The sequence below is a fragment of the Engraulis encrasicolus genome, chromosome 2 (genome assembly GCF_034702125.1).
Source record: "Engraulis encrasicolus isolate BLACKSEA-1 chromosome 2, IST_EnEncr_1.0, whole genome shotgun sequence".
Lineage (NCBI taxonomy): Eukaryota > Metazoa > Chordata > Actinopteri > Clupeiformes > Engraulidae > Engraulis > Engraulis encrasicolus.
The window spans coordinates 7,683,069-7,704,283 of record NC_085858.1 but is presented as its reverse complement, the minus strand read 5'-3'; the positions used below and the strand labels follow the sequence as shown (position 1 = coordinate 7,704,283).

Genomic DNA, 21,215 nt, shown 5'->3' with positions numbered 1-21,215 from the left:
ACTCCTACAGCCATTAGAACTATCAGTAGGCAAGTAGTAGACAGTCAATTATAATCTTCTGACTCGACAGCAGTATCCACATCTTCAAAGGTGGAAAATCTTAACAAACTCCCTTGAGCGATACTCCATTGAACTCCATTGAATGATTAGGCAGGGTGGCTCCTGGCTTCAAACCACCACTCTACCCTCACACACCTCAAGCTCTAGTAGTCATTAAGGTCAGCTGTTTCAACTTCCTTGGCTGTGCCATTCTTTAGAACTGAGTTACGCAGCCAAGCCTGAAATTAGGTAGAGCCAACAGAACACACCATTGAACTACATGCATCTTGCCCATATTCCAGTGGCCACTAATGACAATTGACTGTCATCATCACTTCTTAAGTGATGAGCGAGGTACACCAAAGTGCCTTCCTAGCAACTGTATTTCTATACTGTTGATATGGCTTTAATAAACTTGAACCTGAACTTGAACAAAGGCCTTTCAAGAGTCCCTTCCAATGACTGTGCAGCCCTAGCCTGATTATCATCGACTTTTAAATCTCTTCAAGACTTGGTCTGACCAAGAGCATATCAATTAACATTTTCAAAATGACATGGTTGACCCACCTCCCTTGGTTTGCTAATGGTTGTTCGCTTCCCGACAAAGTGGGAGGAGTTCCCGATTTTTCGGGTGCTCAGAAAGTACTTGCATTGCTCTTCACCTGACGAGTAGCAGCGCTGAAGGTGTTGCGTCACTAGGAGGGCACGGCCTGGCTAGTGCAGCCCGGTCAGCCATCTGATTATTATGATCATCACTGTGTCACATTGGGGAAGGTTAGGAAGCTTAGCCCACTTCTTAGCATACTGCCACTGTGATGCAACCAGATCTGGTCTGGTAATCTGGCATGCAGGGCGTTCCCCAGAGGGCCCAAGTTCCTCAGGGGCCGATGCGATTGGCTTTTTTGCATTTTCTCAGAGACCGGCCAATTTAGAGGGGTAAAGCAGAAATGTGCCTGGGCCCTTTTTATGGTCCTTGTCCTGTCCTGGATGCAACTAATGTCCACCACTCTGAATTTAAGCAACAGCCTGCCTGCTTATTCTCCAGCACCCTCCACCACCCCCTCTTTCCTACGCATTGCCACGGGAGATTTCTCACAAATCAAGAAGAGACAGAACAAATGCAGACAGAGGCTTGTGATTTCTTTTTTTCATCTTTAATGAGAGGAGAGGAAAGTCTTGGAGAGGAACATGTTGGCCATTGGATGGCTCTGCAGTATTAGACAAGAGGTCTGTAGTGACATACTTTGTAGTTTTTTTGTTGTTGTTGTTCTACACACTACTCCACACACCACACAACGGCACATGAAGAGTGGATGCATCAGAGAGAGAGAGAGAGAGAGAGAGAGAGAGAGAGAGAGAGAGAGAGAGAAGGAGGTTTCGTAACATTTTTAAATAGCACAGTACACCATGGCAGATTTCTCTTAAAACCATTTTTTGTTGTTTTTTTCTCCCTTTCTTTTTTGTCCCACAGGGACTGCTCTGGTACATGGTTTTAAAGAAAGAAGTGAGTTTTTTATGTCCATTTATTTTGAAAAGAGAGCTTTTGTGTGAGTCACTGGATTCCATTTACGATGACTATTGCACAAAGAGGTGGATCCACAGTCTGGAGCTGAAGGGTGAACTGAAAGGTTGAAGACGAAGCTGAAGAGAGGGGTGCTGGCTCTACCAATGCTACAATAAAAGACCTCACCACCTTTAGACAAGAAGTCTATGGATTTATTTTTCTACTGTCTTTTCTTTTCTTCAGAACAGTGTTTTTTTTTCAATTCATGCAGGTAGTAAAAACAAATACACAGTTTTTAATTTTAAAAAATGGTTCTTTAGACACCCGATAACAAGAAGAATAGCCATACTCCTAGCTTTTTTTTGTTTTTGAAGAGGTTCTCCACTCTTTTTAAATTTTATTTCCTAGTTTGTTTCAGTGTTCGTACATATCCATCCTTGTCACATTGGCTCAGCCTCAGATGTTTTCCTGGTAACTGAGGGCACAGATAGAGGTCCAGCAAAGGTCAAAGGTTATCCCGTCGCTTTGGTGGTTGAAACGGTGGCGTGGCATGACCTCCTTGCAGCAGGGAAGAAATGAAATATCGTCTTCTTCATTTTTTTGCGAGCCACCATCAACATGCTCGCTCTCTCTTTCAGTACAGTAAAAAAACAACACCAGCATACCAGGTAATAAATAACCAGTAAGCAACCCTCACATCCAAAACATTATATGGTGACACAAATGTTGTGCTACACAGCAACAAAATATCATCACATACTAAAACACCATAGGCATGAGTACGGCTCATTTTTAACCATGCAATTAAAAAAAAAAACGCTGTTGGTTTCACCACAACCACAGAAATCATAACCTCACTTAATCGTATAAAATAGCCAATGTGGACACATCGGAATGAGAAAGCAAATGAATGAAAAGGTGTCTGTCAGTTCCTTGGCTTTAAAGAATGTAGACTTTTCTTGGAAAAACAAGAGCCTCCCTCACTGAGACACGGAATAAACAGGGAAAATAATTGGTCAGTGCAAGAGTGATTAACTGCAGGTCTTTGGGCTGTATTTTTTGAGGGTAATGTAGTATTCACCTGTCAACAGGCTATACTGACCACGTGCCCAATGCTCCTGAAGTTAAAAGGAGAGTTTTTTAGGTGTCTAGCTATCATCAGTCTTCATTGGCTCGTGACAGCACCTAAGCCAATAAGAGGAATCTGGCCTCCAGCAGACTGCCATTGACAAAGTGTAGCACACTGCATATTAGCTTACTAGCCACCAGTTAATTTGATTTTCTTGAAGACAATTTAAGAACATGTTTCAATTTCCAACTCATGTCGATTATGGTTCAAGTCAACTTATTCGAGTCAATTAATTTGTTTAACCATCAATAATGATTTTATGTTAGGGTAGGGAATGTACCGAATCCAAAAATCAGGTTCGGACGGATTTCGCCTTGTTGACAGGTTTCGGATTCAGCTAAACCTTAAGCAGTGGATTTGGTATGTGGCAGAACTTTAAAAATAAGGATTCGGTACATCCCTAATATAGAGTTATATACACTGTTTCAACACTGTTGAATTCCAAGTGTGTTGCACTTCATTGAAAACAGACTGACCTGGCCTTGGACACTACAACATGACTAAACTTTTCAATTGGCTTGAGTTTACATTACTCTACAGTGTTGTTTCTTTAATGCCATTTCTTTTCCATTTGTTGATGCAATAATGACTCATATAATTTCCTTTGATGGCAACCTAACAGTAGCCTAAGAGGCTTCACAATATCATGCTGACTGCAAAGGGATATGGATGTCATCTAAGTCTACCATAGACAGATCAATAGACTCAATAGGGGCCCATGCATTTATTAAACAGTAATCATTTTCCAGAACAACTGTGTTGTATCGGAGTCTCATAAATGTTTAGAACGTTCAAACATTGCATTTCAAACCACCCCATCATCAGTAGTGATTTTTGGCCCGGTATACTCACAAGGCACTAAAAAAGTCCATTGAAGTTCATTTTCAAATGTTATTAGATGTTATTGGGGCTATTCACCAGCTGTGGAATTTGCCTACAAACAGGTTTGAAGGAACTGTAATGTTATCCAATCGTTTGTAATTTTGTTAGGGTGTTCTTGGGAGCGTTTGGCATTAGGTTAGGCTGCATTGACAGGGTTGTTACACTGGATGACATTAACTGATGAAAAGGGTCTCGATTAACTCTAGATTCATGCAATACATATTATTCAATATTATAACCTTTACATCAGTGTACAGAGATTCGCAGAGACTTTCATCCATGGGGGCAATATATGCACGTTTTCTTTTTCAACCCATTTGGTTGCAATTTTGACAAGGAAGGAGGAAATGTGCAGACAGAGAGAGAGAGAGAGAGAAAGAGAGAGAGAGCAGGAAACTGAAATAGCAGGATGCTTCGTACAATCATGAAGCCCAGAGCGAGAGAGCGAGGCAGAATAATAATGGCCCCTCTACTCAGCAGATGGATGGCATGGCCCTCCACAGGTGTCCTGCCAATCTGCACGTCTGTGACAGGCAGCATTTCCTCTCCGCCTGCTTCCTTGGCAAATGGCAACCCAACAGGCCTGCGTACAGTACACAGTTCTTATATAATTCTAAAATATGCATGGGTTAAGTTTGCGTTGAGTTTGGTGGCTTTTGTACATAAAATGGGACTGGGCCAGAAATGTAATCTTTGTACGTTTTGTTTTAGTTAATGGTGCGGTAATGAAAGAAAAGAAAAAAAAGAAGAGAAATGAAAGGCTTGGTGATATACCTGAGTAAAAAAAGTCAACTAAAAAACCCAAAATTAAAATTATCCAGTGTACTTGGTGGAGTACATCATCACACACATTAGTCCATGACACTCTGGCATTAGCAGCTATGAACGGCCCTCTCATGTCCTCAATGGCCCCAATGGTCATTGGCCGAACTCTGTGACATCTTAGAAAGAGGACTAATCTCAACACACTTTTCTGCATTAGCATAAATTCAAGGGGAGAAACACACCCTCTTGGTCTCCAATAAATATTGACCCTTTGTTTCCCCATATGACTGGTCAGTAGCCTACTAGTTATTTCTTTCCACAGCTGAGATATAGGAGGCGCTAATTCAGTATTGCACTTACGCGGTGGCCACACTCTAAGGGTATTAATTTCTTGCACAACACAGATCAAAATGCTTTCAACTTGGCGCTTCGAAAAAAAAAACTGTCACGGTGGTCACGAAGTTACAAAGGTTAGCTTTTAAAAACTCAGCGCTACTGCATACAAAATGAACTGGCCACAAATGAAGGCTGAGATTCCAAGTTTTGAATAAATAAATTATGCAAACCAAACCGAAACTAGTAACAAAACCACTTGCATGAGTTCTTATCCACAAACGCGCAAGTATAGAAACACAGTAGTACCACTGATCACACTGCATTTACAAATAAATGATAATCGAGCATAACTTAACAGTTGATTGAAAAGTATCCCCTAAGCACAGTTTTTTTCCTCTGTAGAAGTTTCTCCATTTTTCTTCCATTTTTGGCCCAATATCCGTTAAAAATGTTTGAAGGTCTGCCTGTTTGGTCTTGCCTGCACTGCACAATGTGTGTTTTGACATATTGCTTTAGAGTTATCGAGGTTCAGGCCAGATCAACAACACAATACGGTAGTGGGCAGCAGTCCAGTTAGTCCATCCAGTTGTAGTTTTTGAGGGGAATGCAATTTGGTCTCCATTATTTATTATTGCTATTATTATTATCATTATTATTATTTATTAGGTATCATTATTATTATTAGGATGTTAATTCCATTTCGTGGCCTCCTTTGCACATAGGGTGAATGAGCTGCGATTGTCTTCCTCTGTCTGTCCTTCATACCCTCATCACAGGGAGTTTGGTTGGAAAACAAAGTGAAATGTCTCCTCGGGTTTATCTACTGTAGTGTGTGTCACACATCCATCTGTGTCCATCATCATCATTTCTGAGTTCTTAGACACACCGTCTCATCTGTCTTTTTTTTCTTGTTATCACTACGCCTCCTTCTTCCGTTTGACCGCGGGAGTGGTCAGCTCGTCAGGCGTATACTACAGTAATCAGCATCTATCTGCTTCACAGCTTTCCTAAAGGACGAGGAAAAAAAACAAAATGGCCGCCAACCGAGACTTTCTGTAGTTTCTGTTACACGCAGATCTCGATGGGAGTGGTGACCAGGATTCGGCCACCGCTGCCACCGTTGCCGTTGTTGTCGCGAGCCGAGGAGCGCTCGTAGCCGCCGTTGGAGGCCGGCGAGCTATTGGCCGAGGAGGACGAGTAATGGGAGGAGCCTGAGACGCTCTCCATGACGACGCCCTTGTTGCTCACCATGGCCGACAGGTTCTGCTGCTTCAGACGCTCCACCAGCTCGTCCTCCTCTGACGACGAAGAGCAGCTGAGCTCAGCAGGGGGCCCGCTGCTGCCCCCCGCAGACGAACGGGGAGAGGAGGACGAGTGCTGCCCGCCGCCCATACCCGCCCCCACTGAGGACGCGGAGCACTGTGCCACCTGCGCGTTGGACGCGGTGACCGTCACCACGCTGGGCACCACATTGCCGTTCTCAGTGTCCAGCATCCAGTAGTGGTCGAAGTGCGCAAAGACGTCCTTGACAGAGCAGCGGCGCTCCTGCGGGATGGCGAGGAGGCGGCGGAACATGCGCAGCGCCTCGGGCGTGAAGCGCCGCCACTGCGAGGGCACCTGGGCCGAGCGGCCACGCTGCCATCGGGCAAACTCCTCGTAGAAGGCGTCCGAGGGCAGGGCCTTCTCCCAGGGGAAGTTGCCCGTGAGCATGCAGAAGAGGAGGACCCCGAAGGCCCAGACGTCGGTGCTGGGCTCCACCAGGAAGCCGTCTCGGCGCGAGGCGTCGCACAGCTCGGGGGCCGTGTAGGGGATGGTGCCGCTCACGCGCTTCACGGGCGAGCCGGCGCGCCGCGTCATGCCGAAGTCAGACAGCTTGACCTTGCGGCACTCGCGGTCGAAGATAAGCACGTTCTCCGGCTTGATGTCGCGGTGGACCAGCTTCCTGCCATGCAGGAAGTCCAGACCGATGGCCACCTGGTGCACACAGCGCTTAGCAACCGCCTCGGGAAGACCCACCTGCACATAGGCACAGCAGAAAAGCAGAAGAGTGGCAGTCAGGAAACGTAATCAGCATTGCATAGTTTTACACACTCAGTCAACTCAGTATAACTTTAATTTTAACACAGGGCTTTGTGACCGCCTCGGGCAGACCCACCTGGACATGGGAACGAAACAAAAGAGTGTCTGTCATGAAAGGTTGCATAACTTAATTCAAACACAAAAGAAAAGTGGAAGAGAAGCAGGCAGGAAAAAACAGCACTTTGATTTTAACACAGTTTAATCTGGACATGAGAACAAAACAGAGGAGGACTGTCAGTCAGGAAAAATAAATAAAATTGCATTACATTGCACTTAGCAGATGTTTCGGACCCCATTTTTAACGTCTCTACAAGGAAGCATGTGGCAAATGTTCACTTTTTTGTCCAAAAAAAAGAGGTTCATATCAGCCCACAGATGCATTATTTAGGGAGACCCCCTGGCAATGAGAATGAAACAAAAGAGTGGAAGAATGTCGGGAAAGATGAAATGATACATCTAAAAATATTTTGGGTCCCTCTGGGTCCACATATACATTATTTGCCATGTTTTTGAAATATTTAAGCACATATTATCTTAAATTTTACATTTTGATAAACAGAGCACATGGCGTACATGCACTGCCCTGTACAATGACAATAAAATAATTTGGACTGAGCTGAACTGTGTATACTGTATATTGTATATGGCCAGAAAGAGACCACGGAATAGTCAAAGAATCTAGCACAGAACAGACATTGTACTCCACTATTAAATTTTATTGTCACGGCATACAGGTATAGGGAAGCCACTGTATTTCAAAACCCACCCTAATCTAGGAGTGTGCCCCTGAAACATGTTTCATAAAAAGGGAAACTAACAGACTAGGTCTCTGAATTGATGGTATGACTAGATGATGTAACATCATCTACTTTTAGCAATTTCACCAGGAGCACGTACAATGGCACGACACCATTTCAGGCAAAAAAAGAAAGAACTCCTTTCCAGCCTAATTCTTTATACTTTTGACTGTTGAAGTTCTTGTCGTCTAGATATTGTATTGCACGCACGCACACACACACATACACACACACACACACACACACACACACACACGCACGCACGCACGCACGCACACACACACACACACACACACACACACTCACACACACACACGCACACACGCACACACACACACACACACACACACACACACACACACACACAGATTTTGACAGCCTGACATTAATAGAAACGGAAATTGCACAAGCTTCTGCTGATGTTCTCAGAGATAAACTCCTGGGGGGGGTCATAATATCAGAACCCCAATTTTATAACCTTCCAGCCTTTGAGTGATGGGGACTGTGACAATGTAAACTGTGAAATGTATGCTTGATTGAACTTACATAACAAATCACTCACACACCAACACATGCACAGACACACAAACGTGCACACGCACACACGCACACACACAAACGTGTGCATGCACACACTCATGCATGCACACATGCACACATGCACACACGCATGCACAGGGCTTACGTATTCACCTGAGGTGGGATGATGTCAAACAGGTCCCCTGCGGGCGCGTACTCCTGGGCGAAGATGTAGTAGTCCTCGGTCTCGAAGGCGATGCCGTACATGTTGATGATGTAGGGGCAGGGCGACAGGTACAGGGAGATGCTGTACTCACGCAGGAAGCTCTTCAGCTTGGTCGTCTTCTTACGCAGGTACTTCAGGGCCATCTTGGTGCCTGCCGAAATGAGACACACATTTATTTTATTTATTACTATTTATTACTACTATATAGCCCCTCAACACATACCGTTCCACCACTGGAAAGTTGTAATAGTCACAGAAAAAAACTCTACTACCATAGTCCTACACCACAGTGCACAGGACCTTTAGTAACACATTACAACTTAGTCATTGCCATTCTGATAACAGCTAATTTATAATAGGGGCCATGGGGTTAAACGAGATGTACGATTTCATATTGTGAAGATAGCATATTGCTCTGCAGTTCTGCTCCATAAATGCTTCAAATCAACTCATATCTGATGAGGTGGAAAGTCATTAAAATTAAAACGCGTGGTTTGCTTTGGGAAAAAAAACTAAATTTAAGGTCACTAGCTCCACTCTGACGGTAGAATCCCCTTGGGGTCTGGGAGGGTTGTAAAGCCAGTGCTCTGTTTTTAAGAGGCCAGCATTTAAGATCAGCTGGATAATGACTTCTCTACACTCACTGCTGCTGGTGAGTTCTCTCTCTCTCTCTCTCTCTCTCTCTCTCTCTCTCTCTCTCTCTCTCTCTCTCTCTCTCTCTCTCTCTCTCTCTCTCTCTCTCTCTCTGTCTCTCTGTTCATTTATTTATAATGTAAAGATGCCAGCAGCACAGGATGGAGTCCTGGAGCCACGCCAGGGAGCCTGAGCATCATGTAGTGGAAAGAACAATCCAGAACATCTCCTGACAACATGCTGTGTTTCCTCACTAAATGATGACAAAACCAAGGAACTGCGTAGATAGGATCTATTCCAGGGCTGCAACATTGGTTTAAAAATGACACTGGTAGAAAGCAGTGCTTCCATGTTTTGACTGTCTGCTTTCCCCACGAGTTTGATCACAAAACGCAAATCCCTGCTATAATGACGCTGCACCCTTCCTCCTTTCAATGGAGGGAAGGAGTTAGAAAGTGATTGTTTCCAGTGTTTCCAGCTCGGCCTTTGTTGTTCAGCTGTGAGGTACGGCACGGATGGTAAATCCAGTGCCGAGCTGAAGACAGGCGAGGTGTGCAAAGCAGGCAACAGCAGTCAGTCATGCTCTGAGCCACTTAGCACAGCGGAAAAAAACAGCCAGCCTAATGCAGACCCGTCAATCATTTTCCCTGTGGGGTGTCAACGCTTACAACGCTTAGTCATAAATGCATAATCATCCAAACATGTATACCGACACTGCCATTTTTCTTTGTGCAACAAAAGGCATTTCCATAGTATGATAGATTAATTACTAGTAGATGTTTGGCTCAAATTTGATAATTAGCTCAATCAAATTTTACTTGTATCTTGCTACTTCACAGCACTTCTATAACATACCTGAATTCATTATGTTACATTACACTACACTACATTTAGCAGGTGCTTTTCTCCAAATCACCTTACAAAAACAGGGCAGGAACAGCAATACAAAAAGTGTGCATGGGGAACAGGGTGGGAATACTGCGAAACAAGATAAGGAAAAATGCAGATTTGCACAAACACGAAGTTTTTTTCTGCAACGCCTGCCATTATAAAACTATTACACTAAACAGGGAGTGGGTTGCTAAATTGAACATGTAAATGTAAGTAAGCATTCAACATTTGTTTTATTACCAACTCCTCTCACAAAGCTATAATTTATGACACAGTATGGCCTCTATTATTACTATTACAGCACATTACACAGCATGAAGGATAGGGGTACATAACGAACATAGGCATTACTAAGACCATAAATACCCCTCAAGGATAAAATGTGAAAATGCACTCCATGCCTGAAATGTACATTATCCGGCCAATTCAAACCTACAGAAGGCAACGCAGTGGGGTGCTCAAGAAACAGAGGGCTTTGCTTCGAAAAAGCGGTGTGTCTTTGTGCGCTCGCTAAGTCGTAAACAAAAGGCTGCTCATTTGGTATTGGCAGCAGATGCTTAGCTCTCTCAGCGTTTACCAGAAAAAAAGGTGAAGAATAGACTATGGAAATTGCGTTCACTATTCGCTGCATCTTTAGGTTGCACGGCGGAGAGAGTGAGGGAGGGTTGTTTCAGCACATTCACGGACTACATAGCGCCTCTACAACAGGTCTCGCTCCAAAGACTTTAGGACAGATGGGCAAAGAATGAGGAATTTGCCTGCAGATCCCCAGCACCCTACTCAGGATCCTGGAGACTCAAGCGTGCTCATTCTGCAGTCTGAGCACGTCTGCACACTTGGATACATCCAACTGTCACAAAGTGCATGACAAATTCCCCTACATCCTCTTTTGCACACATGGGAGAGGAGAACTAAAAGATCAAAGCACAGTGCCCCACAACAAGTTACAGATGCCAAACACTATGCATTTGGAAAGACAAAATCTGCATACGTATGTGCTTTGAGTTTTCTGAACCCGATAGCCCACTCTAAATTGGCTCTGGTCCATTGCACTCAAGGTTGCAGTCTTCCCCAAAGGATCTTCATACAATACTTTTAATACACAGAGCCTCTGTTATAACCATATTGTCACCAAAATGGTAATTACCAAGTCGTAATTGGTTACTTAAGACTCTCTGCATTGTCGTAGCAACGTTGTTATGATGTAGTTGAGTTTTTTCAGCTAAGAGTGCATAGGCCCGTGGATGAGCCCATCTGTGGTAAGAGGCTACTGGACAGTTGCCTGATTATCATAGACTTGCAATCGAGATTCGATCTGAAGGTGTTGCGTCACTAGGAGGGCGCAGCCTGGCTAACTGGACAGTATTAAATAGTAAATACCACTATTATCCACCTGGTACAGTGCTACATATACCTCAGCATTCTTCACACTGAATGCCTAACATTCACCTACTGGTGTAGCAGGCTAATCCACCAATCAGTCCCCCAGGGCCAGGATGTGACTCAGCATTTTGCTCAGCAACACATCGACCCAACGAGGAGGAGGAGGTGGAATAAAACCCTCAATTCTTCCCATGGCTGAGTGACTGCTCTACCCCCTAATGTCTCCTCTGCTTCGTTTACCTGGCCAGGAGAAGTACAGATCAATCCTGCAATACTTCTTATTGGTGGCTGCCTCCCCAGCATCGCCACAGCAGAGGCACCACACACACGACCCTGCTCAACTTTGATCTTGGCAATCTTTACCTGTAGTGAATCAATTGGAACACACATCTAGTACTCTGTCTCTGGGCTTAATATAGACGGTTTCATGGAACGTTTGCTTGTTGCTTGGTGACATGATCTGGCCCGAAGTCTTTCCGGTCTGCTAATGTTTTGGTAGGCTGTAATCTGTCAGCACTGCCAGTATAATTATAAACTGTTTTAATATAGGTAAAAAAATTACTTAAGTTTGATTTTAATGGTATTGCGGTAGGATGCACCTTTACTTCTGGTACCAATCCGATGACAAACGTGACATGAATAATTAATGTAGGCCTACACGATGCGTCTGCACAGCTTACCAGAGAGGGTTCATAAGGAGTTTCTTCCGGAATCAATATGACGTAAGGGTTCTAAGCTGCCATATCTATGAGTTAACATGCCCCTCAAGAATGCCGTTCAATGGGGAAACATTTAAAGTCACAGAATTGATCCCACTTTGTTGCATTGCTGACACGTAGAAATATTTCTCTTCACTACCATATTGAGAATCTTTGGAGGCGCCACACACAAGCTCGCTCATCTTTGATATTCTCTACCAATAGGATTAGCTGGTTAAGTCAATCTATTGGAACACATATGTGGTAGGAAGACCTCATACTTACTGCACTTGGGATGTCTTCCTTCACATCTGTTCACCTCTGATCCACAGGTCCCACTCTGCCCCCCATCCCTACCCCCAGGGGCCCACTAACAGGTAACACAGTATACCTAAATTGGCTTTAAATCCCTCTCTGATCGGAACAAATACAGTATGTGGCAGGGCTTTATACCTTCTGAACCTGGGATGTCTGCCTTAACACTAGGAGCTACAGGCCACACAGGTCACACAGAACCCTCCCATCTCCATCCCATCTGACCAGGTAGCACAGAGGACCTAAATTAGTAAAAAAAAAAAAAAAAAACACAAAACGTTTCGTTCCTTGATCCATGCCTGCCACTCACCTCTGATCTTGTGGACGACGAGGTCCACCTTGCCATAGGTGCCCTTGCCCAGCTCGCGGATGACCTCGTAGTAGCGGTTGATCTCCAGCTTCTCCATGTTCTGCGCCGCGATCAGCTGCAGCTCCTCAAGGATGTCTGTGGAGCCACGCGAGGAGACGCGGGGAGAGGAGGACGAGCTCATGCTGACCGGCCTGCTGGAGGAGGTGGAGGAGGAGGAGGAGAGGGAGAGAGGGAGCAGGAGAGAACCGAGGCTGGCCGGGCAATCTGGAGGATTTGGTCACTAAAGGTGGAGAGGGAGAGAGAAAGAGAAGGGAAGAAAGTACGTGAAGTAAAGTATGTAAGTAAAAATTTATTTTTCTATTATTTTGTTCCTGTGGTTTCCAAATACATGTTGCTCCCTATCCTCATCCACATACTCACACAGTAGGCTACACACCCTCACACATAAACTCAGACATAGACACAGGCACACAGGAAAACACACACATACACACACGTACACACAGAGAGACCCTCTTATCAGAAAGATCAAAGTGACAATGACTGGAATTATCTGGGGCGAAAAGAAAAGTGAAAAAAAGACGTTATGTAACATTTTGCATCCTGTTCCACTTCCTACTCTGCGGAAACCCCTTTCAAGTCGAAAGATCACACGCGTTGTCGCTCCCTGACAGAAACAGAGGCACAACCCATGGAGAGAACACACGACCAGAGAAAGCGTTTGAAAAACAACAAGGCTGAGATTTCTAAAAAAAAAGGGGGGACAGGGCTAATCAGAAACCAACATTTTAGCATGACAAAAGCAACAGCAACAGCATCAGCAACAGCCCCGCTCCCTACGTCCCCGTCTCCTGTGCCTTTTTTGCACTTCATAATGCCCTCCCGCCTGTGCCTGCCTACACAGACGGACGCCATTGGCGTGTGCTGTGCCAACTTTTTTGGCACTTATGTAACAGCAATTAACATTTGCCCCCCAACCCTTCATAAGTCAGTCAATAAAGCGCTGTGGATGTGTGCCCAGCAGAGCGAGCAATGCTGAGCTATACACAGGCGCCCGGTGGGAAGGCTACACACACACTACCTCATGCTGCACGGAAGTGGCGCCGCAGGGGAGAGCAAAAGTGTGACTTGTTCTCAGATGCTCCCTGGGCGAAATCTGGTGGCAAAGCATAGGGGACGGGGAGTTTAATGACTGGGAGACTAAATGAATCATTTTGGACATTTCATTCCTTTTTTTCTTCATAATATTTGTTTGGGTGTTCTACTCATGTGTCTAACTCATGCAGGGAGATGGCATTTGTAAACGCTTAGAGATTCATTTATAGGCCTAACTCTTTTTAGATAAAGCCTTTTGCTAAACAGATAAGCCATAACACAAAGATCGTTATCTGCTTTTCCCCCCCCAAAGCTTCTTCTTCACCCCACAGTACTGTCTGACTAGCAGAAGAGATCTGGCTCAGATTAGGCCCGGATCTGGTGCGTCTCTGGCAGAATGCAATCAGAACACGTTTGGTAGTCAGCTGCCATCCGGCATGTGGCAACAGGAACTCGTTAGCATTCTGTGCTCTCAGGAGATGGAGCAGAATAAACCTCACACGTCTGGTAGATAGCGTTGTTGATGCATTGCCAGTTCTCACTTTAAAACAAGACAGGATGCATGGATGGCACATCCTGCCCTGACACACCGTCTGCCTGACTGTGAAGGTCCATAAATGTCTGTGTGCATAGGAGAGTGTCCATATGCACCATGCGCGATTACCCTGTCCAAGTACCCTGTCCGAGAAAAGGGAAGGAGGGCTGGGAGAGAACAAATGAGTGTGAGAGTGTGTATGTGTGTATACTCTGTAAGCGTGTGCATAATGTGAATGTGTGTATTTGTACAAATATGTGGATATTGTGTGTCTTGTATGTGTGTGTTTGTGTGGAAGAGTGAGAAAGGGAAGAATGGATGCGGCAGTTACAGAAGGTTGGCTATTGAGTGAGTGTACTGTATGTGTGTATTGTAAGATAAGAAGAGATCAGATAACATGAGCCTTTATGTATATATGAGTGCACATGTCCATGTGTGTGTTTTTCAATGAACAAATACAGTATGTGGGTGTGCTTTTGTGTTGTGTTATTTTCATGTCCATTCACGCACCCAGTTAAAAAAAAAAAACATTTCCCTCAGGGTCCTATCCGGTGAGGTCAATTAAACAAGTGAGAAGGTCAAGCGAAAACAAAAAAAAGATCTTTACGCATGCGTTGATTCACACACACACAAATTAACAGGCTGAGCGAATGCACCATCGCCGGCCATCACATCTAAGCCGAGCCGAAACATGAAAGGAACCGTGAGTTTTGGTCTCACAGCTCGAGGCACAATAATTAGACACACGGCTTCTCCTCTACTCCACTACTGCTGCTGCTGCTGCAACGCTGACGCAGCCTGTGCAAGCAAGCAGGCAAGCAAGCAAGAAGACACTCGTTCCTTCATTCGTTTGCCTCTTTTTTTTCCTTGCCTGGGATTATTATCGCTACTGTCCCCAGGAGGATCTTGTGGGAGTTAGAATTGAGCGAGCAGCTTATCACACATGGCTGTTTATCCTAATCGCCTGGCTGGTTTTATTGTCCTGCGAGAGAGAGAGAGAGAGAGAGAGAGAGAGAGAGAGAGAGAGAGAGGGAGAGAGATAGAGAGAGAGAGAAAGAGTGAGAGAGGGGGGGGTGCAGTGTTGTGCTTTTGTTTTGTGTTGTGTTGCATGAAGCTACTTTCTCAGCCACGGAGAGGAGAGAGCTGAGTGGTGCAGATGGAGACGTGCCACACGCAGACAGAGCCGTCCAATAGCTCTTCAGGACGCTCAGAGCCGTCCAATAGCTCTTCAGGACGCTTCTGCACAAGCAGTTCCCTGGCACCATGCAACGCACTATAGGGACCTGAAACACTGTTGAGCTGAGAGTTATATTGTTTTCGGCTACTGACACGGGCTGTATCTGATAAGGCCCAGGAGAGGGAAAGGAGATCTCTGGTGGTGAGAAGAAGGGTGCGGTGAGCGAATACACAGGCCTCACTTCCCACGCGTGCATACACAAAGATAGGCAAGCATGCAAACAAACACAAATGCACAACAACACTCACACACACACACACACACACACATGCACACACGCGCGCACACACACACACGCTGGCACGCACGCACACACACACACACGCTGGCACGCACGCACACACACACACACACACACACACACACACACACACACACACACACACACACACACACACACACACACACACACACACACACACACACACACACACACAGGCTAGATGTTGAAAAAGTCATCCATCTGATAGCGGAAGGAACCTGTTACAATAAAAAAGAGCCATGGACGACACAGCATCCCCTGGCAACCAATGCATCCAGCCAACTCTTGTCTGATGAAGCGTAGGCTACCCTACATAAATCTGCAGTTGGACGCACAAATCACTGTAATGAACACACTTTGCCACGTGGACAAGAATAACAACATAGCCGGCCGTGTGGTCAATATCACACATGAAAGACCCACACACAACAACAGCACTCTCCGATTTCAGCAAAGCATTCATCTTCACGAAAACCCGCTCTGCACGGCAGGCACGTGCAGACCATAGTTGCCCACGGTGCCCGAGCAACGGCCCTTTTGCCCACATTGGCTGATATTGCCCTTCCAAGGGAAGGTAAAATAATTTGGCAATTATAATTTCATATTTCAATATCATTTGATTTCTTTATAATTCATCATTTTGATTGAAGTTTTGTACAATAAAGACTTAAGTCAGTCATACAAATTCATCAGACCCGTCGAGAATGGGCACGAGCGATGTGAGGTAGGTAGGCTACGCAACAACTCCGGTGGGGAGGGAGAAGGCACGCAACAGGCGCTTTGAGCGCCTATAAGACACACGAAAGATTTTGAAGATACCTGGGTGTCGGCTAGAGCCCTACACACAGTCTACATATTAGGGTACAAAATATGCTCACAATCAACCTCTCTAATACAATGTTGAGTTTAGAACTTTTAGTTATCATACATCTGACAGCCAGCCAGCGCCACGTTTAGGTAGCAAAAAAAAAACCCGACAGCCAGCTGTAGATATGCCTCGGAAAAATAGGCTAAGATTTCATGTTTCAATTGATTTGCTTTGCAATTCGTATTTTTGATTGAAGCTTCCTAAATTAAGTTTTCAAATTCAGATTCACCTGCACCTCGAGAGATAGGCAAAGGGAGAGGCAGCATGCGCGATGCGGGGGGCACGCGCAGCTCTACTTGGGAACAATGCATGCGACCAGGGCAGAGACGCAAAATATGTCGAAGATGTCGTGGGAGTAGAGCGACTGCCCTGACGGCCTGAGGTGAGCTGGAAACACAGCAGACTACACAGTATTAAACTGCATGATCACAATTAATGTCTCTTAAAGCCGATCTCGAGTTTAGGACGTTTGATCCTAAATAATCTGACAGCCGGGGTGTGCCACGTTCAGATATTGGGGGAATACGACAGCCAGCTATCTTGCTTGCAGTCAAAGTTTTACATGGCTCAGGTTGTTTTGTGGAAGGCTAACCCAACTAAGAAACATGCAGATGACATGTCGTTTTATCAAGCAAGAGAGAACTTAAGGGGGTAGGCTAGCTAAAGGAAGCACATCTCTGCAGAGTTGGCTGCGAAAAAAATGAACAGGTGCAGGTGAGGCAGAGAATCTTTTTCAGGATTGTAGAGGTTTGATCTTGGTGAGACCGCTAGGCAAGTGCGTTTTCTTACGCTGATATAGCCTATTCTCCGACCCAAAGATAGGCTACTGTTTCCACTGTCAATGTCCATGTAATTGAAATAAATCCACTCCACGTGATAACTGACGTTTACTGTTCTTCTCAAGACATAGGCCTACAAAATGTGCATGAACTAACTAAAATATCTGTAATGAAAATAAAAGGTTACAAAGTCTGCGAGAAGCTCGGAGCTTCAGAGCAACATATGAGAACTGGTGCTCCCACGCCACGGTTCTTTGCAATCTGAAATGAAAGCCGGCTCGTCCATTCTTAAAGCGACAGTACACATTTTTAATATAGGCTACAAAAGACCCAACAAATGACCTAAACCTGTGAATTCTTATTGTTTTAGCTTTCCTATATAATATTCATCATTTTAATCATGGAATATGCCTATTAATTAAATTTCAAATTCCAATTAAATGATCTTTTTAAATTGTTTTAACTATTTCTATTTATTATAACTTAAAGTCTACTTTGGCTGCTACAAGGATTATAAAGATGACAGTGGGTTAATTGATTAAGCATCCTCATATTTAGCCTATTCATTTACTCATCATTTCATTTCATTTAAGATGAGGATGACTCAGAGCCACAGACCTCTGCACATATGGCAGGTAGGCATAAGACTGATCATCTCTGTGACTGATACAGGTTTAAAAACTGTCAAGGCTTTTTCCTCATAATTTCATTTTAATGTAGGGGCAGCCACATACCACACATGAGGAAATGTGGATCAGGAGACATTTAGGGCAGGTGGGCATAAGGCTGATCATCTCTGATATGATTAATAGGTAGGCCTACATGTTTAAAAACTAGCATGTTATATCATATGGTACGCATATTCAGGATACTATACAATAAAAAATATTAATAATTATGACAATAATATACTACTTCTACTAGGCCTACTACTACTAAAAATAATAATACCCATGGTGCAGTTTCCTAAAAATTCTGAAGGCCGCTCATTGTTGATGGGTTTTTTTTTTTTGGGGGGGGGGGGGTTGCCCTTTCTTCAGGTTAGAGCAACTGCCCTTTGAAATTCCTGTGCACGTCCCTGCTGCACGGTGTCCTTGAACTGAAAGAGAGAAAGAGAGAGAGAGATAGAGAGAGACACAGAGAGAGAGAGAGAGAGAGAGAGAGAGAGAGAGAGAGAGAGAGAGAGAGAGAGATCACCTGCAGGCTCTTAGCCCAAATGAAAGCCTGTATAGAGCCAAGTGAGTGTGTGTGGGTGTACAGTGCTGTGGCAGTTCTCCTCTATGGTTTTCGCTGCCTTTTTATTGCATTCTTTGCTTCCCTCTATGGCTACAGAAAAGGAGAGAGATCGACACACAGCCTGCTTTCCTTTTTCTCCTCAATCATCTAATCTCTCTCTCTCTCTCTCTCTCTCTCTCTCTCTCTCTCTCTCTCTCTCTCTCTCTCTCTCTCTCTCTCTGCACTTTAACAGCTTGCCTGTAATAAAAATGAAGAGTGAAATGATGAAGCCTTGTAATTAACCCAAAAATAAAATAAGTTCCCTCTCCTCTACCTTTACAGACACTGGTGGAACACAGAAGATAATGTTTCAGGACAATATATTTTAAAAAAAAAATCTGATGGTGAAGATGTTTCATGTCTCAGGTCCATTTTGAGGGCGGTTTGTGAGCTGCACGTGTCAAGTCGTGTGGTGTGTTTGATCTGACTTGTCTGCCAGCAGGTCATTCGTAAATGGCTTGGCACAGGGCTGGAAAATAGAAGATTATTTCGGGCAAAATATCTGAATGAAAAAGATCTGACTGTGATCTGACATGTCAGGCATTACGTGTGACTTGCACGTGTGGTGTAATGTGCTGTGTTGTTTCATTGTGACGTATTCTCTAACAGGTTATTTGTAACGGGCTCCTTGCCTCACCTGGAGGTACGATGGTGACTAATCAAATTTCAGCAGAAAAAAACCCTGAACTGCCATCTACAGTACACGGTCATGTGTCACAGCCATGCCCCTGCTAGAGTCAAGACTCGGGTTTGTCCATGGGGCACGACACCAGACCATGTCAGGTCTGAACCAGACCTGTGCCAAAGATGGACCGATTCAGCCAGGTCAGCCACTCACATATCTACCACAAGCAGCAGTGAAGTGAGTCATGTTGTGTCTGTGTCGGGGTGAGTCCCTGTCCAATCTATCTTGTTATTTGCTGCTATTTTTGCCAGGCTGGTTTCTGCTAGAGAGGTCCCTCTGACCTGTGTTGTATTTTTCTGTCGGGGTATATCCGTCTCAACACTCAGTCCAGAGCCTGTTGTTCTCTGAGAACTTGTTCCACAGTATGAGATGTCTGTCTCTGTCTAAAAACACTCTCAATTTCTGTCAACCTCTTTTCCTCTTTTATCCATTTAGGTCTGCCCCCCCCCCCTCTTTCTCACAGGTTTAAGTTCATCAAAGGGAAGCTGGCCACTAGACGTGCTCATGTTTGCCAACACTGCCATTGTGTGTGTGTGTGTGTGTGTGTGTGTGTGTGTGTGTGTGTGTGTGTGTGTGTGTGTGTGTGTGTGTGTGTGTGTGTGTGTGTGTGTGTGTGTGTGTTGGGCTTTGGAGAGCGATCAGTTGAGAGGCTCTCTCTCGGCCAGCTGACCACACTCCCCCCTCCTCTCGTTCCCTTTCAGCAAACAGAACACAGAGATAACTGTTCATCAGGTCTGATAGCCTACTGGAAGGGCATTTGGGCAGGGTCTGGAGAAATAGCCAATTGGGCCAGAGAAAAGACAGCGGAGGGAGAGACGGAGGGTGGCATAGAAAGAAAGAAGAAAGAAATAGTGAAAGAGCAGGAGTGGCAGCACTTCAGAAATAACGGCTGTATATAAAAAACAGAGCAAACACAGCATTTCACACACATGCAATACACCCAAATGGCATGTTCATGTGCACCAACACCCCTGCTATAACACTGGTATGTATATGTGTGTGGACCTTCAGTTTATTGAGGCATGCTTCAAGCATACATGTATATATACATATATCCACTCATACCTCAGAGAAAAACACCCCTTCTGTTGCACCAGTATAAATCGAACATCATTCTCTTGGTAGAAACAGAGTCTCTCTATTGCCTTGCGCATTCCTCTATACTGCCTTAAAAGGATGTACACCAAACCATAGATGCAATATTCCTATAAAATGCATGTCACATTAAAACCTGAATGACACGACTGGTTTATCTTAATTACTGAGGGAAAACAAACTGAATTGCCCAGGCGAGCGGCACATTCGTCCACGGCTTAATGAGGCACATACATTCTTCCTTGTTTACCACAACAACGGGCTATCTATTGTGAAAAAAATGATTGCAACCTACAACCACGCGAACGGCACACGCATAAATAATATTTAGCCTCGTCAGCCAATAAACCGCATATCATTACGTGGTAAATACTCACCTTCCGAGTGGATTATGGCGTGCGGGACATATTGCAGTCACTCCGTTTCGCAAAAAAGTGTTTCAGTCGGTGCGATGGATATCCTCGCGCTGCCTCTGGAGTGCACACGCTGCTTATTTATCCGCGTTGAAATGCTGATGAATTACTGCACGCCGTAAGACGTGTGTCACCTTGCACGGTGCTGTCGTTTCACTGCCTCAGCCAGGATTATTGCTGTTGCCCTATTGTCTCTAGTTTCTGGATGCCACTAATGACAGCAAGAGGAGAGGTTGAGCTCCTGCCCACCGCGCCTGCTAGCCAATTGGAGGTCCGACCGAGAGAGCACCAAAGCAACCAGTCTGTCGGGGAGGGGTCCTCTGTCTCTATACAGATTTTCCTGTTGTGCCTCTGCGCAAAAGGAATCTGCAAGATGCGGGACGCATCACATAAACACCGTGTTGGAAATTCGTTTTCCAAACATCCCCATTATTTCTAATTCGGAAACATACATTTCACCGCAAA

General features: G+C 44.8%; 1 protein-coding gene across 1 annotated transcript; it reads right to left on the bottom strand.

The window, feature by feature from the left end:
- Positions 1-3,916: 3,916 nt before the first annotated feature.
- On the bottom strand, positions 3,917-20,905 carry LOC134467245 (serine/threonine-protein kinase SBK1-like). Its single transcript, XM_063221153.1, has 4 exons — positions 20,715-20,905; positions 12,507-12,786; positions 8,225-8,427; positions 3,917-6,671 (listed from the first exon to the last, which is right to left on the bottom strand). Exons 2-4 carry the CDS (start codon positions 12,685-12,687, stop codon positions 5,721-5,723), a joined length of 1,335 nt encoding a protein of 444 aa, XP_063077223.1. The 5' UTR covers positions 12,688-12,786; positions 20,715-20,905; the 3' UTR covers positions 3,917-5,720.
- Positions 20,906-21,215: the final 310 nt, after the last annotated feature.